The sequence below is a fragment of the Glossina fuscipes genome, unplaced genomic scaffold (assembly GCF_014805625.2).
Source record: "Glossina fuscipes isolate IAEA_lab_2018 unplaced genomic scaffold, Yale_Gfus_2 1, whole genome shotgun sequence".
NCBI classification, from domain to species: Eukaryota; Metazoa; Arthropoda; class Insecta; order Diptera; family Glossinidae; genus Glossina; species Glossina fuscipes.
This window is the reverse complement of record NW_023998415.1, coordinates 30,900,519-30,919,587: the sequence shown is the minus strand read 5'-3', so window position 1 is coordinate 30,919,587 and position 19,069 is coordinate 30,900,519. Positions and strand designations below refer to the sequence as shown.

General features: G+C 33.2%; 1 protein-coding gene across 2 annotated transcripts in view; it reads right to left on the bottom strand.

Annotated features, from left to right (window-relative positions):
- Positions 1-3,509: 3,509 nt before the first annotated feature.
- Positions 3,510-19,069, bottom strand: part of LOC119645266 (neurobeachin-like protein 1) — a 100,556-nt gene continuing 84,996 nt past the window's right edge. For both annotated transcript variants that reach the window (XM_038045378.1, XM_038045379.1), the window contains 2 exons: positions 8,881-9,058; positions 3,510-4,792 (listed from right to left, as the gene is read on the bottom strand). In XM_038045378.1, coding sequence (XP_037901306.1) covers positions 4,627-4,792; positions 8,881-9,058 — 344 coding nt within the window. In that variant the 3' untranslated portion in view covers positions 3,510-4,626. The remainder of the gene's footprint in view (positions 4,793-8,880; positions 9,059-19,069) is intronic.

Sequence of the window (19,069 nt, the reverse complement as noted above, 5' to 3'; positions counted from 1 at the left end):
TTTATAATAAAAATTGGACGATAGTAGGGAATTAACCACAAAAATTAACAATAAGGAATTTAGACCAGATAGGTCTATTTATTAGATGTTAACATATATAATGGCTACCATGCAAAGTCAGCTAAGCGGAAACTGAGGGTTTTCATGAAATATACTGCTGGTGTCTTATTGTCAAAAAGAGCGAATAATAGTACTGAGAGAAGGGCAATTAATGGCGGGCTCACCCGACTATAATGTTCTTGCTTGTTTTTTTTTTTTTTTACAGAAGCGGCTGAACCCATTTGAATAAACCCACAGTAAATTCTTCAACATTTTTTTTGCTTAAGGAATGCTTTGAACGCTCTAGAATGTATGGTAGAAATTTGATCAAATAAAAAAATATATTTTTTCCTGAAATTTTGAGGCTTTTAATATGGAAAAAAATTGTGGACATAGCGATTGAAGTTGGTGTGTGCAGTTTTAATGACGATATGATTACTATTTTAAAGTCATTAAAGTTTCGAAGATGGGTGATAGTGCCGAATTATATAATATTTGCATTGAAGTCGATGGTGACCGGATGAACAAAGCTGAGCGGTCTTTGATAGATGCTGCAAAACGGGCAGGTTGTAGCATAAAATCTTTCAAAGACAAGGAAAGAGGAGGAATATTTTAATTTGAAAGGGCAACTTTACGGTTCTAGAATCGTGCTCAAACACAATTTTTGTTTCATTTTTTCCACGCGAATTTTTTACTATATCTTCAAAATAACGTTATTTAGTGAAACACATCGAATTTTTTCGAAAGTGTGAAAGTGTGTCGTTCCTTTATGACCGAAAAGTGCACGTCTTCATGCAAACACTCGCCAATTATGCAAAAATCAATAATTTTAAAGAAGCCTACGTGTTTGACTGGATATTTCTTAACTCAAAGCTCCACGAACCGAGGATGTCTCCCGAGAGCGGCTGCTGTGTCCCGTTTTTTTAATATTTTTCAAAATGAAATTCTTCTTTCTAAAGAATGCTTAACAACCGCCTCAAATATTCTTCTATATTTCCTTCCATTACCAAGAAGTACTTTTTCTGTTTTAGACTATTATATAATGGTCTATTAACTAACCGAAGAGAAGTTATGTCACAAGTCTAAGACTCTTTTTGGAGTATGCTTCCATGTAGTTGTCATCTGAGATTTGTCTCTAGTTTAACAATAAGTCTCTTTAAACCACAATAGTCGAGTGCATTTTAAACGACCCATATTTGACTTCAAATTGCAAAAGAGTAGGAAAATTAAAATCTATAAGATATGCATAGTTTTTTTCATATATATGTTTTTTTTTTATTAATTCAATTTTATAAGTTATAATACACAATATATATATATATATATATATATATATATATATGTACATGCAAGTAAATTTCTACCTTACATGCGATTACATGTAAATTAGGTTCTTAAACATTATCAATTAATTTCCGTTGCTTCAAATACTTATGTAAGTGTGTGTATAAAATGATTTTATTATTATTTAAACAGTTTGCATTATTTTTAACGTTTAAGATTAATTTGTGTTTAATACGAGTTAATACAACACGAATCTAAATTTTTTTTTTTTTTTGTTTTTTCTTTGTGAATAGTTTTGTTTCTATTTTATATCATTTGATGACAATTCAGCGGGGAATGATTTTAATCATTTCCATTAAATTTAACTTTTTTGGAATGTTAGTAAAACGAAGATATAAAGAGTTTTAAAAAATTTTCAACAATACTTAAGTGGGGAATAATAAAATCTCTGTAATCATGCACATATGCGTGCCACTACCAAGAAAAAAAAAAAAAAATGCCGAATTTTAAAGGACAAAGATCGTCTTTAAAAGCAGTCATGGTTCTCTGCAACAGGAAAAATAATTGTGTCAGAAACAGTCTCAGCATAAGTTTCCTCTTTAGAAATTTTGAACGGTTTACGTAAATTAATTGTTTTAAAGTTGCAATGAAAGAGGGAAATTATCGCAGAGATGTATTTTTTGTACCCATCACCGCAGGATGAGGGGTACATTCATTTTGTCAAAACGTTTGTAACGTCCACAAACAGGCATCGGAGACCCCACAAAGTATATATATTCTTTATCAGCATCAAATTCTGAATCGATCTAAGTATGTCCGTCTGTCCGTCCGATCGTCTGTCCATCTGTATAATGTCTGTTCATTCTCCTGGCCAATGAAGCTATCGACTTCAATGTTAGCAGGAACGTTGAAAGTTCTTGTTCCTGTATTACAATCGTTATCATGAAAATCAAAATATTTGTCAATTCATTTCGGGGACAAGAAAATCTTGGTGCAAAATTAACGAGATGTTTTTTGTCCGTCCTTAACAATACTCTACTATTAAAATTCAGAATAAAGCTTATATCGAGATTGCGACCTAAAGCCTGGCAAATGCATTTCTCTAAACACTCGTGTATATTGTATATTGACTTTAACAAGGGAGGCGAACGCCAATATATGACACACCAATTCGTAGAACAATCAGCAAGAAAATTATATCCGGCTGCCCTTGATATCACTCGCTTCAAAAAAAAAAGAAGAGAAATGTTCCATATTCTAGATTATTTTCCACATGGATATACATGGCAATTTTTTCGGTATGTCTACTATGGTTTATTAGTAACGAGCAAGATATCCAGAAAGCAGAGATGCTCTGCGTATCCTGCGGACGATTTTGCCCAATCAGTGTGCAAGAATTTCCAATACTCCTGGACAATTTCGACCCAATATCTTTATTTTTACTATAGACATTACAAAGATGGACGGATGGACATGTATAAATCAATTGAGAATTTGATGCTAATCAAGAGTATGTGTAGTTAGTGTAGTCTTCGAAGCATGTTTTTGGATGTTGCGAAGATGGTTCGGATCGGTCCGCTTTTTCGATCACTCCCCATATAACGATCTATTCGGAGAAGTCTTTATGTGGAAGAATACTGCAACTTTCAACATTTCTCAGCAAAAGTGGCTAAGCAGTAGTATTTGGGCATTCTAAATTGGTATGGAGACTTTGGACTGGCTGGGCTAATTTTTGAACCCCCTCATACCACGCAAACTAAAGTTCATACGACAAGAAGGTATAATTTTCTATGTGTCATGAATGAAATTTGGACCTTCTCGACCTATTTTTTGGATCCGTCTCTAATAAGGATTATCACGAAAATTGATCCTTTGTAGAGCGGAAAAGTCTAAATGTGGTGATGAAAATTGTAATAATTTCATGCAAAAAGGAACTCTACAAAACTTGGACCATCTACACCTATTTTTTGTCCTTCCCCATGTAAGGAATAAAGTTGTATTACATTAGATTGCATTTTGGATCCGTTTCCTTCTAAATACGCACTTGAAAAATTTGCCTCTATATAGAAACAAGATATAATTTTTGTGTTCTAGAATAAAAATAAGAATTGTTTTAGACAATGTGGTGTAGGGTATTTAATGGTCTTACTATTTTTATTATAACTATAATGATCTTACTCTTTTCCTTTTTTTGGGGAATGGAAGTATAAATCTATATCCGTCCGTTTTTTTGAAGTTAATGCGTAACGGCTAAAAATCCCAGAAAGGCGAAATGTTCTCACTTCCATTGTACTATAGTCGTGTCTTTTGCAGGTTTGTCTCACTTTCAATATCGATCTGCGCGCAACGTTCTCCAAGCTTCTGTTAAATTTGTAGCAGATATCTCCAATTTTGGAGATTATTATAATGATTTAAATAAAAACAATTAATAGACGAGTGGACAAATCGGACGGATAAACATGTCTAGAACGATTGAAATTTGATACTAGTCAATAATAGTCAAATATTATATGGTGACCCAAGTGTCTTCCAAGTGGTCAAAAGAATGTTTACAACAGGCATTACTCGGACAGCCAGACGGACATGCTTTAATCGTTTTTTTTTTTTTTTTAGCTTAACATGACCAACCACTCACGGGAGGATCATCTATTCGTGTAACATGGTGACGGTTAGAGGTGGTGATGGGCGCAGCCAAGTAGATGTGACCTAGATGCAGCCTAGTAGGACTGACCGCTCACTATAACTATGACTAAGAAAAACTCTACGGCACTTGAGGTTTGATGCCGCGAACACTGCGTTATCGTTAGCCACGATTGTTATCTACGCGGCCACACAAGCCGATTAGAATTTGACGCTAATCAAGGATGTGTGTATTTTATGGGGTCTCCGATGTCTCCTTCTGGGAGTTGCAAACGTTTTGACAATATGAACACTCCCCACGTTCTACGGTGATGGGTACAAAACGTTTTTCAAAAATACTTGCCCGCTTAAAAATCATATCAGAGCCACTATGTACTTATATTGCGAACTTACTACCGATATGTGAGTAAAAAAAAAGCAATCATTTTTAAATTAAACTTAATATCTAAACGTAAAATAGTTTGCGATTTCAACTGATTTGCTTGATATTAATTCTTAAAAACTATTATTATGAAAAAGAAAAAGTGCTTTAGAGATATATTCCGTAATGTGGGAAATATACGCTTGCTTTAAAAGACACTTTTCTACCTTATATCACTTACTATTGGGTATATCGCACTCTAAGTATTTTTTACTTTACGTTGCTAAAGTCTAGATTTAGTTTTATACGTTCAACACTGAATGCTTTTTGACGTTGCCTAATGGTAGATGCACAGCTACCACAGCCAAGCGACCATCACGTAGAGGCGCCAGTATATGGGTATTGCCTGGCGTTACTACTACCGTTTGTACAGGCACATGCAACGGTATATCGAATACAGGCTTTAATCTGTAAGAAATTTAAAACGTCATTATATTTATTGGTTTTGATAATTTCGTTGCCCTTAATGACAGTAAACGATGTCAAAATAAAGGTAAGGAAAGAAAAGAATAGTAAAACTTATATTTGACTTAATTTTATTGCTTTTTAATGCCAACCAAGATAAACCGTAACTGCTCATTCACTCAGTTTAACGCTCAGTATATCACATATTACATCACAGATTCAGTCGATGCAATAGTCATATATCGTGTTATAGTAATCGCATTTCATATATACTTCTTATCATATTTACATACAATCTGATGACACCTTCTAAACTTTAAATCGTACTTTAGAGAGACGCTTCGTTTTAGTTGCAAAAAAAAAAAAAAAGTCCTCGACAGACAACATTGAAGTGACTCTGCTATTCAACCTAAGCGATTCGTTATAAATATTTTCCACATCTAATTAATTCCCTGTCTTTGCTATATAAATTATATTTAAATTTTTATTTCATTTGATCTTTTAATATATATACATATATATATATATATATATATACAGCCTCTTGCAAAATTATCGGTCTAATAACAAAAAAGAAATTTTTAATTGTCTTACAGAAGACCTACTATAATATAAAGCCTTATTCATATATATATATATATATATATATCCAAAAAGGATTCACATCATTTTTCGTATAGTGAGTAAAGTATTACTTTAATGATCAGCCCTTCAATATAATTTTGTTTAGATGTTGTTTTTTGGAAAAGGGAAAAAAATTGAATAAAATCAAATTGAATATGTTACGAAAACTTTTACCAGCTACTGTATGTAATATAATACAACTAGAGGCGATTTTTTTTCCTTTTCTTAGCAACAAACCGTAAAAATTTGTAAAATATGATTTATTAAAATAAACAAAAAAAAAAAAAAAAAAAAAAAAATATATATATATATATATATAAATAAATAAAAAGAATGAGATAATAAACTCGACCTTAGAAACGAGAAAATAAAAAATGGCATTCAAAAAACGCTTCCTTTTACGCTAATGTAACTGGGTCAGGGAGAATTAAACTTAAGCACAAATGCTTTATCAGGCTTCTACGCTAGAGAATCAATCACGATTTCAAATATGAAGAGTTAATAGAAATTAAAAAGCATTCGATCGATGTAAATTTTGATTAAATATATATTTTTTGTACCCTTTAGATATTTAATCTGACTTTTTACAATAGACAACAAAATTGCAACTTGCATGTGTGTGTACATCTACATTAACCAATTGGCTGCGTAGTTTATGTTTAAAAGCTCCTCACATAGTGCGTAATTAACATCGACCGATAACGTGTATACGCGTCAAACGCAATACAAATGGAAAACTCGGAGTAAGGCAAATAAGATTTGATTTTTTTATAAGCGAAAAAAATGAATAATTTTTTGAAAATATTTTAAAAAAAATTTTTTTTTTTTTATTTTTTTCTTCTTTATTAATTTATTTTTTTTTTATTTTTTTTTTTTTTTATTTTTTTTTTTTAATATAAAATGTTGGAGTTCAAGTACGTAGCAGGAGGAGACAGGAGTTCAAGAATAAAATGATAGTTGCACACCTATATATAAACTTTTCAATAAAATTTCAGATAATTACAATTAAAGCGTCGCGCGCGTAGCACAATGTAAAGAAATGGGTATCAACAAGCAGCATTTACAGCATACCATGTTATTCTGTGTTAAAAGTGCAGCTGAAACAATTGGAAAGTGGTTTGCGAAATTTCGTGCAAGTAGCTCTGGTCTTGCAGAAGATAAACAGTCTGGCGCTCCGTGATAGTTGTCAGATGAAGAAGAAGAAGAAGAAGAAGAAGAAGCATATCTAGCCTAGCAAGCTCATAAAGGGCAATAAACCAACAAGCAATTGCACTTCGATAGCACGCAAGAAGAAGTACATAGAACGAAATGGAATAAATAGCTTCCTCACGAGGTATTCCGCCGAAGTGGATAAAAATCGAAGAGTTGACATCTGCTTACATTTGTTAAGTCACTATAGAAATAATGATTATATTCTTCACGCTATTAGGGGCAATGAGGAATGGATCCTGGATAAACGGTCTTAAACGAGGTAAAGCATGTGTTAATCTAGGGCAACCACCATCTACATCTCTTGCAAAGTCCAATGTTAATGCCCAGAAAGTACTAGTGTGCGTACTGGAGGATTGAAAAAAACGGAATTTTTTACTACGAATTAGCAAAGCTTGGTGAAACTGTTATATCTGAACGGATCAATTCAAACTAGTCCAACTAAGTGATCTGCGTGAGTACCACAAACGGTTCACGAAGGACAAAGGAACTCGAAAATCGTTTTTTTCTTTTTTTCATGACAATGCCCGTACACATGCATCAATCATGCAATCGAGAAAGTGATCTTAAACATGTTTTGAGAGCGGGAGCATCCGTAAGCTACTCAATAAGTGCTACTCAATAAGTAGTCCTATAGTACTTCTTGATTCGTATAAATAATGCACTTATAACCATAGTCTTAACCACACTGCTCATATGATGCTAAAGATAAGGAAGGATTACTTTCGGTTTTCTTAGTGAACATTGCACGGTGAATGCCTTCTATATATCAACGAGTTTAATCAATTTTTTTTTTTCATTTTGGCATTTCCATGGCAAGCTTACTGGTATCATAAAGACAACATGCCACCATGAGATTTTACTGAAGTTCATTGGCTCTATATCGAATCGTACTTCTTTATTTCCTATGATGCCTATATGCCTCATAGGTTAAAGAGGAAATATAAATAAAGGGTAGCAAGGGTGCTACTGAACTTTATTACCTAGTTTTATCGCTTCAAAAATGTTGAATCGAATATTAAGGAGACAAACGTTAAATAATACAAATCAACTTTGAAAACGTAAGGAATATCGGGCAAGGGGTTTCGTGAAAGTCTACAAGGCTTGCAGAGCGAAGAGCTGCTTACTTGGCAATTTTTGCACGCTTAAAGAGAATAAGATTCAAAAAAGAAGCAAGAGATAAATGTGGATTAGGTGAAAGGTGAAAGATGTCGAGCGACGTTTTCCCCTAAGTGAAATGACGAATATAATAATATTGAATAATGAACACTGCATGTGGGGATTTTTATGGCCCTGAGTGGCTTGTAGTGAATACAGATAGATTTTTTTTTTTTTTTTTTTTTTTACAACAACAACAACAAAAAAACTCGATTCACTTAAACAGTATAAAAAGAGACTATCCTGTTTTAATAGCAATTGTGAGTTCTTGTGTTGTCATGAGTAGGCTTTCGGGTCATTAAGGGAGAATTAATCGTGATTTTCAGAAATGAAATATCGATGATAAGCGCGATTCAATAAAATGAAAATGATTTTCAAAAATTTCAGTTATATAACTTATATGAAGGACGTTACACTTAATTCGTTAATCGATTATATGGTACAGAAAATTTGGGAAAACTATCACGACTCATCCGAATATATGAACAGCGTGAAACTGTTCTGAAATTTGTTTCGAGTCATTTTTTCACAGTTCGCTATGTAAATTTTTAAATCTTTAGAGAAAAATTTCATAATAATAATAATTTTTAATTACATATATTTTTCTTTCAAATCATGAGACCTCTTCACTCTTAGTGCTTAAGTGTCTATTGATGTTAATATCTAAAAGATAGATGGGTATTAGAAAAATTGTTGAATTTTTGAAAATTTGGTAAAAAAAATTGATTGCTATCTATAAAGCACTTTAAATAAAATATTGATAATAGTAATTATACATAACAGTCAATGAACTTAAGTGCTTAACAAAAGACAAGGACAAGTTATTTAACGGTGGTAAGCAGCTTAATAATCAGCAAAAAAAAAAAAAAAAAAAAAAAAAAAAGAGCAACAAATAATAATTCAAACGCTTGTACTAATCAGATATCTATCTATCTATCTTTGATAGGAAAAGTAATAAATTAATGAATCATTTCTACAAATCGAACTTAATTAATATTCAAATGCATTAAACTTTTCTTTTTTTTTTTTTTGTATTTTTTTAATAAGCATTAAATTAATTAAGCAGTAAACCTAATTAATATAACAACTTAACGACTTACCCGTGTAAACGACTCATAGTTATATCACCGGCATCGTCAGCTACAACCAGATAATCAGAAGCAGTTGTTAAACCAGTTACACGGCCGGAGACATATTTTGAACCTAAATTAGTGCCATTAATACTGTAAACATGTACCGAATGAGATGTATCATCCAATGCACTGAAGGCAATATGACCTAAATGATAAACGAAAACATTTAAAAAAAGTTAACTTAAATCTAATTTATATGAATTAATATAAAATATGTTTAAACATAAAAATTTTATTTAGTTCTATAAAGGGTCTGAGTTTGAACTTTTTTTTTTGTCGAAATATGACCCATCAGTCAGGGGATGCGCTCTACTCGTGTCACATGGTGACGGATGCCGTGAAAGAGGAGTGAGTGAGGAAAGTCACAGGGAGATGATAAGTGTTATGCTCTTATCGAGTGAACACTCGCTATAGAAAGTACTCGCAACGACAGTAAACTCTACCGCACGTGCGATTTGCATTTGCGAACACTAAATTGTTGCTAGTCGTAATTGTCACCTCTTCGACTACTCGCGCGGACACATAACATATAGTGCTAATTCCAGACCATATACACCCAACTCTTTCGTTGCAAGGACTTTTTTTTTTCCCCGACTTGTATGAATAACACGATTCGCCAATAAGAACGTGAAAGTAATTTTTTTCTAAATCTAATTTTTTGACAATGTCTTACCGAAACTAAGAAACGATTTCAACAATTATATAAGCAACTTGAGAAACCGAAAAAAAAAACAAATACAACATGAGTCGTTAACAACTAACTGCTTCATATGAGTCGAATCCAACAATTATGCTAGACATATCTGCCATATCTTCGACTGGGAATAGCATATTTGGTCCAAGCGTCCAACAAACGGGCAAGCTTGAACCGTTAGTTATGAAATTGATTTTCATTCCTAGTTTACAGTTAAATTTTTATTTGCTGTACTTATGGACTAAATTTTCATTATGCTCTATTTTAATTTTTTTTATGATGCATGAATTCCGCTCTCACTTTATCACATTTTTTGCACGGTTTTTCGGGAAAATATTTCGAGTTTTTTTTTTTATCTTCCAGAGCGACTTTAATTAAAAATCTATTTTGTAAATTCGAAAATTGGCATTCGCGCAACATGCAAATTTGGTTCCGCGAGAATCGCGGACTACCAGGCAATGTTGAAAAAGATAGATTTTTTAATGAATAAGCAGTAATCTTCAGATTTATTCGGCAAAATGTTTATTTCTTGATTGATTGTTTTGTTATTTAAATGCTTCTTATGTAGTAAAAATAAAAATTAACAAAATGCTTGCGTTAAATTTTTAAATGAAAATAATAACACGAGAGTGAATAAAGAATTAAAGTGGAGCGATAAAACTAAATGTTGTTTCCATGTTTTTCTAAGGAATCTACCTATCGTGTAAAAAGACAGTTAGGTGTATACAGAGTGATAACAGTTCAGATGCCGGGGAGTTTCTGTTAGTTAAATTTTTTTTTTTTTTTTCAAAATGATATAAATAAGTATCAAATAATATAACATATGTAAACGAAGGTCAAAAATTAGCAAAATCTTACCAAAGAGCTTTTTTTATATTGAAGGCATGACAAAGGTTTTTCCTCTTTTTTTCTTTTTTGCCTACGCGGAAGGGAAGGGTGATGGAATGATTCTATTTAAGCACGTGTTGTCGATTAAGTAACATACATTTCACATATTTACTTTTATCTAGAATGGCGAATAAGTGATCATTAATTTCCCTAAAGCGTTTACAGAGATCCGGCAAAAGAGAATGCAGTTCATAGTTAGTTAATAACTAAGTAACGAAATTCGTGCGGTGCACATTTAAGTAAGAAGAATGCTAAGCCGGTAGCTCAAAAAAATCTCCAATAGATGGCAAGAAATTTGTTTGTACAACAAGAGATAGGTAGCACGAAGGTTGAATACATCACATTTAACTATCAGCCTTCAGTTGAAGAAATTACGAAAAGTCAGCAAGGCAAAAAAAAAAAAAACGGACATCGTTTATGACTCTGCTTACATACATAACATTTTAATACCCTGCGCTATATATAATATAAGGATATATCTAGAAGCGATTGAGTTAGGATCACCTTTCAGAATCATTCTCTGAATCGATCTAACCTTTTTTGCCGGCCTGTTAGTCTAACAGTCTTCTTTTCTTATGCTCAACTTATAGACCGCACGGGACATTTATAGAATATTATGAATTGAAGAAGAAAAGATTTAAATAGTATTAATATATCAGCCTTACAATCAATTGGGATTTTCGATTAGTTGTACCATAGAAAGGCCCTGCCATATTATGCACTTTGTTAATAATGTAATTTTCAAAATTAATTTTTGCATTTAAGGTAATTTTTCGATATTTGACTTTAGAAGATCAGTCAGTCTATGGTTACATTATATTCGATGATCTAATAACTTTAAATATATAGAAAAAGTTCTTATTAAATTCTTATTGCATGGGATTGCATATGTGAAGAGCGTCGTTAAACGAGCATAAGCATGTTATTGCATATTTAAATTTAATAGACATGGAAATGAAAGATCACTTATAGAACCATAGAACCATAAAACCAAAATCTTACTAATCTTACATGGATCATTAAGCCATTAAGCTTCGTTGTGCATACGGTGGGATCAGCGGAATATTCATGGCCCTTAAACTTCGTTGAGCATAAGGTGGGGTCATGATCCGATTGCAACTGTTATTGCAGATGTTTTGTCGACGTTAATTGAAGAAATTGACCGATGCGTCGCTGCAAAAAAGACCAAAGCAATGGCGGTTAACATAGGCACAATCATCCTCTGGCACGAGAACGATCGGGCGCATGTTTCAAAAGAGGTCAAGGATACTCTGTTGCACTTCGAATGCAAAGTTCTGCCACACTCAGCGTACTCACCAGACATAGCGCCTTCTGACTACCATTTGTTCCGATCGATGTAGAATGCCTCGGCTTACACGCGCGCTCGAAATGCTAACGAAATGCGAAAACGGATCGATGATTGGATCGCTGTCAAACCAATATCGTTCTTTCGACACGGTATCGCCATGTTGCCAGAAACATGGGAAAAAATTGTAGAAAATGATGAAAAATATTTTACCCAATATATATGGTATCGATTTTTCTCAATAAATGCTTTTTTTTCAAGTGAAAAAAAGGCCAACATTTTTGCAAGCACCTAATGTATTGGTCTTTAGTGACGTACTGCGATAAATATATGAATATGTCTGCTCTTTTTTCCTGGAACACGCCCGAATAGTCAACATCGAAATTGGGTTTGATCGAGAGCTAATCTATGGGGAAAGTGATATAATACTTTTTACTCATTCTGCTCTGCTCCACTATCCAAAATTGCATTAACCATTCAAAGACAGTGATAAATTTCGGGTCTAACCAACTTCCGATGCTATTTGATCTAATTTTTAATATCTTCACTTCAGGTTTCATCTATTTCATCACATAAATTATTATAGAATAATTGGATCAAAATTTCGCTCCAATATGAATCTCCAGTTTAAGATAGTATGAGGAAAATTATGCATGTTGATCTACTAGTGTGCGACGCTAGATTAGATTACTACATCATAGCTTGCTTACCTCTCGGTAGGTGCGGTCTTACAGACAACATGTCGTGCAGCCCGGATTCCATCAGAAAACCTTTCTAAAACAGTTGCTTACATCACGCTTTGATTGCTTAGGTTCATTAATATACTCCTGCCTTAAGTTGCAATACTTTCTAAAGTCGTATCTATCCTTAAGTCTGCCTAGTAGTTACCGCCCTATTTAACTTTTTAGTTCTCTAGGTAAACTGCTTGAAAAGGTGATCTAAGAGATACCGACCAGCCTTGTTGATGTCTTATCGATTTAAGCCGTTGAACAATTTAGTTTTAGACATGATTTAAAAACAATACAAAATGTTAAGAGGCTGACACCCCATATTAAAAGTGACCTATCAAAAGAAAAACTTAGTCGTCCGGCACAGCAGACTTGCCGCTAAGTTACTTACTTTTAAAATGGCGGATCATTTAGTAAAAAGCCATTAGAGGTTTTTTTAAAAAATCGCCAACTTTTTGTTGGAATAAACAAACAACAATCTTATTTGCCGCTACCGCTATTGCTGATGTATCCCAGGGCTCGGTGTTGGGATCGTTACTGTATTTATTATATTACTCACTCTGTCAAATGCTTATGCGTTTTTCGCGAAAGACACTGCAGTCTTTTGACCCGGAGCTTTTCCTCACGAGATCTGGAGGAGCTTAATGGCAATAAATCTTTGGACCTATTTTTCACAACAAAACAAAGTCCTTGCTTTCTCCTTCTAAGAATAATCTTCGGGTAGACAGTCATAAAATTCAACAGTCACACATACCCATAGACTATAGATACTTGGACTTTATTTTCGATGAGAGAAATTTATTTTCAACGAGTACTTAACGAATATTGTTAGAATAATATATATTAAAATTATTTAACGAGTCTTGGGGGAATATTTTCCAAGCCATTTCGCAGCATCCATGTCCAAGTGCGGAGTTAAAAAGTGTGCAGTGCTACAGTAAAACACGACAAAGAATAGGAAACAACTAATTAAAGTTGTCTACCTTGAATCTTTTGAACTACCAGACTTCATATACATAGTAGTGTCCAAACTATATATGAACGAAAATATATTTTGAAGCCGCTGATCCATGTCACTTAATCCTTATATGGCTAACCCATATATATTCGTGCAGTGTGACTTGAAGTTGTTGATGCCTCTCTTTATGACCACCGCTGTAAGATGGGGGTGTACCCGTTTTATTTTTTTCCATAATATTTTTAACACCCTAAAGGAAGCTTCAGATACCCCATAAAGAAGATATTCTGAAATTCTGAGTTGTTTTAGCCATGTCTGTCCATAGTGTAGTGCTTGTTGTTGCCACGCTCCTGGTTAAAAAAATGAAGACATCGGCTTCAAATTTGCTAAGAATATTGGAAGTTTTTCCACGCACGTTGGCATTGCAAATGAGCTAAATTGGCTGGAGCAGAAGCCTGCAGTGGAGCAGAAACTGAATGCAACCCCGTTTTTCTTAACAAAAATTTATGGGTTTTTGCTCGTTGATGCTCAGAAATTGCAAAAGTTGGAAGGATGAAATTTTCGACATTTACTATACGAAGTGAAAAAATCGCAAAGTAACAATTAATTAAATTTTATTTTTTTCGCTTTTTTTTGACGTTTTATGCTTATTTATCATAACGCAAACAAGGCAGAATGTTTAATATTATTTTGTACATTCCTCAAATGACGATATATTATCTGTCTAAAAATGGATTAATTCTAAAATGAATACGGTAGGCACCGCGATTACTCTGTTCATTTTTTTTTTTTTTTTATTAATAATATCAGCGATATGGGTATCGAATAAAAGAACTGGGAGAGTAGAATGCGAAAAGCATTGTGGTGGGCATGTGAGATTCAGCCCCCGCTGAATATAACTTTCTCACTTGTTATTATTATTTAATGAACAGATTTTGTGTGTTTTCTTCCTTTATATTTAAAGTTTTCTTCTTTTTTTTGTTTTAATTTTTCCTTCCCTATATTAAATTGATTAGGAACATCCCCTAGTCATTGCTCATTCTGTTAGTATAGTAAGATGTTATTTTATAAAAACATAATTTTCAACTACAAATAACGAAATGTTATGAAAAGAAAATAAAAATTTGCTTGAGTCACAAACAAGAATTGCACGAGCATTTCTGAAAGTTTTTCCTGAAACTTCTTTGTTTTTGTGATATGACATGAAAAACGAAATGACAAATACGAAGGAGTTTTATATTTATGTATATTGCCCTTCGGCAGCCCCATTTTAAGTTAATCGATGACTCGACGAAACGATAATTCATCTTTTAAAGGAATATCCCGAACCGGTATCAAGGTATATCGAATAAAGCAAAACGCTAGTCAACCTGATTGTTGACTTAGCAGTCGAACTCTGGACAACAACGGAGAGATGTCACAAGTTATGAGGCATTTTTTTGTTTCTGCTTTATGGTGTGGGATGTGGCAACGTTCTTTTATAATATAATTTGTATTGGACATTTTTATTGCAGCCATTTGCCCGAGAATACTAAATTTGATATAAGAAAAGACAACACATTGCATTACTTTGTGATTCAATGATTCTCGAGGTTAACTTGAAAAGCCTGCTAAGAAGTAATTTTAAACTAGGTCTATGTGAAAAAACCAATATATATATCCTTTTAATACTAAACTTTTCTGTGGCATATTTCTAGGCGTTACAAGCATTATATAAGTGTTGTGGTTGCATTGTGAGAGCTATTTACTGATTTAAGGTTAAATGCCTTGTTTAACAAAGATTGACCAGACATTGAAGGGATGTCAACGCTTGGCTCGGCTCCTAAGTACAAAAGTCGTCAAAATGGCATTTTATTTTATTTCATTCAAGTTAATCGCTGCCGATTTTATTTCGATAATTTTCTACCTTTTACAATAGCACACGAAAATGTAAGTAGGTATTGTTCTTATCATAAGTTTATTTGTTTCATTGTCTACCTAAAGCTACCTGGAGAGACAATCTCCCTCTTTTCTCATTCTCGTTTATCATTATCTTTATTATTAATTAGATATGTACTTGATTTTGAGTATATTATTTAAGCAAGATATATACACATATATATATATATACTTGTATGTGAATGCGCTTGTCATAAAAAAAAAAAATTGAAAAAAAAAATTATATAAAATCTTAAATACATAAAGAGGCAAACATATATACGCTGTATGATGATAACACGCTGTTCATAACAATCATTTTGAATAAAAATTAAAGTGCACGTAATGCACAAGTGATAATAAATTTGAATGATATAAGACTTGATCATTAAATAAATATAAAGGAAAGATTTTATTTAAACACTAAAGTGTTAAAAGAGTCTATTGATTCATGAATTTATGAAGCACATGGCGGAGATTATTTATCTTTGGCAAATTAAAATTTTCTTCTTTTTCTTCTTATTTAATTTCTTAATCATAAATGTATAAGTGATTGCGCCGTACGCATTTAAGAATTTCTTTGACATTTTTCACAAATATTTCGTTTTTACGCTTTTGCCTTTTATATGATATATGCAAGAAAATGTATCTGCCCAAAAATGATTATTGATCTAAGTGAATAAAATATCGTATGAAGCTCTATGAAGGTGGTAATGAGGAAGGGAAGGAGAGGAAGAAAAAGAGAAAGATAGAGTATGTCATAAGAAACAAGTCAAAACATTATTGTCGGACTAGGACGACCATCCTACACCACCAAATACCCTACTACTATTAATTACACTTCACGGCGTTATCGGACATAATTCTTAGTTTTCCCATAGAACACACACTCTACACTCTGTTTTTATATGAACTTGCTATTATGGAAATTTCTATAAAAAATTAGCCCAAGGGATTCAAAAATTGTGCTACGTCTTTAAAATCCAGCACAGTTAATTTTTGCATCAAACAACCATTATGGTCCAATTCTCACACAAATTTTTACCTTGTCATAAAATATAAAAATTTTCGTGCAAACCCTGACATAGGGCAGCATCTAAAAATGGGCGAGTGTCCTCCCAATTTTCTACAATTAATTTTCATATCAAATTACTATTATGGATCAACTTTAATCGTAACATATGAAAAGTTAAACTTTTCTACCTTGAAAAGCAAAAAATTTCATAAAAATCCTTATATAGGTTAAGATTCAAATTTTGGGCATGAATGATCCAAATTTAATACTGTGAATTTATTTTATATTAATGTACTATTATGAGTTACCTTTCATCATAACATACTAAAATTTAGTCTTTTTTGCCCTACGAAGAAAAATCTATAAATAAACTAGAATCCAAAAAATAGGCCAAAATGATTCCAATTTGGTACAATTAAGTTTTCCATCTTAAATTGTTATTGTGATCTGAACTTCATTATGAAGCGTTGGAAGTTTTGAAATTTTTTATCATATTAACTGCATTTTTCATTATATAAGACGGGGTTAAAAAAATTGTCGAACGTTTTCATACCAATATAGAATACACTATTGCTTAGCCATTTTTTATATGGGGAGTGGTCGGCCGTTTTCAATAGGATTCGTCCTTGGGTGAAAACCCGTCAAAAATTGTAAATACAAATTTACATGGTCAAATATCACACGGACAGACAGACAGACAGAGAGGCTTGGATCGCCTCTGAAAATGATTCTGAATCGATCGATATAATAAAAGGTGGATCTATGTTAAACGCTTCTGCGTGTTACATACGTCCGCACAAACTTACTATACCCTGTACCGCAAGTGCTTTACGGTATAATCATTTAGAGTAAGTTTAGAATCATTGGTCGGTTTTGTCCCCATTTTACTTGTTTTGTGATAAATTAGGGCGATCGATAGTGCAGCGTTGCTACCCGTTTGCTCATCGTCAAGATATCAAAAATAAATAAATAAATAAATGAATTGATTTTGTAGATTGTAAAGGAGTTTTTGATGTTTTCCTTTGTGGTCAATCCTTTTCGATTGCATTCAGCATCATCAGCGTCCGTACGACCACTGATAGTAGTATATATTTTCCATCAAAAAGCAAAGTTTAATCAATACACGAAATTTGGACGGTTGGTTGGGTGCCTTAGCACACGAATGGTGTATTCCGAGCTCCTTTGCATGTGCGAAGTTTACTGTCCCGTATAGATCACAAAATGTCATTTTCGCCCAGACAGACGATAATTGTTGGTCCAAACATTCACAAATTCGTTTGCCATAAGTAAACATTTAGTAAACAACCGATGTGTGTGGTCTCTTCCCTCAAACACGCATTATCCTGAATGTACTTTAGCCACTGCCATTCTATTCGATGCACTATTCTGCAATTCGCAACTAACTAAGAGTAAGGGCATTGAACGTAGTCCCCGTGCCATTCCACGCAATATACGCTGAGTTATAAAAATAGCACATGAGGCAACGCACCATGTCGTCGTTACCTTTATCTGGCAAGTAAATGTACCTCAAGCCGGTAAAATACGAGAGAATTTTTTCGCTAACGTATTGATTGCACCAGAATAACTGAAGCGTCACATTTTCATCATTTCTAGTGCGACAATTCATAGGGTATTCTTGAGCGCGTGTGCCATTAAATGTTTTATGCGTAGATTTAGTGTCTATCATTAAAATTTTATTAGAAACTTTTGCTTTTACGTATTTGCATTCAATGGCAATAGAGACGATCATATGATAATGTGTAAGTTATTATGTTAAAATATTTATGGAACATAAATCTTCGGTCTTTGAAACTGTGGTCGTTTATTATTAATAAAATTACGCGTATTTTAAATTAATTAAGATTTACTGTTTGTCGTAGCAGATAACTTGAATGAATATACGAAAAATTAATAAATGAGTCTACAAAACGAGAACACGATGTGTTGGTGGAATGGAGGGGTTCACGATATTCGGTATATTCGATATTTTAATTTAATTTATTAATAAATGATTACCTGCTCATCGATCGCACGAAAGTCGATATTTCTAAAATAAACAACGTCGCTTGCTAGTCTTGTCACAAGTCACAAGTCGCAACGCAGTCACAAGAATTTCTTTCTTTTTATCAATCTCATTCTATAAGGAAATTGATATGAGAAATAAATAGGAATAGCAAAGTTGACGCGAAGCCACAAAACGAGGGAGCACAGAGTCACGAGCCCTTATGACCAGTGACCGATCATAGCGCCCGCTAAATTGAGCTCTAAAGTAAATACAAGTTTTCAGTAGTTTTTTGCTTCTCCCTAAATTACCATTAAAAGGATTCCAGTTGAGAGCCACATATCGAGTCTTAAATTCTTTCTTTATAAATCCCTTTCGTCAAGTCTGAAGGTTAGTGAAAAGCATAGATAAGTCAGAATATAGTCATAGTCATAGTCATTCATTTTCGGAATTATCTAAAAAGTGCAATAAGTTTGACCTGAAATGTATACGATATACGATATACGTGACATGTTTCGTAAAATCTACATCTTTCTATGTCTTGCATAGTTAACCGTGGCGGCAATAGGTACAAGAGAGAACTCAGGGCGGGCTGAGCGTAGCTTCTCTCACTCTCTCACTCTCTCTCACTCTGTCTTATCCCCTATA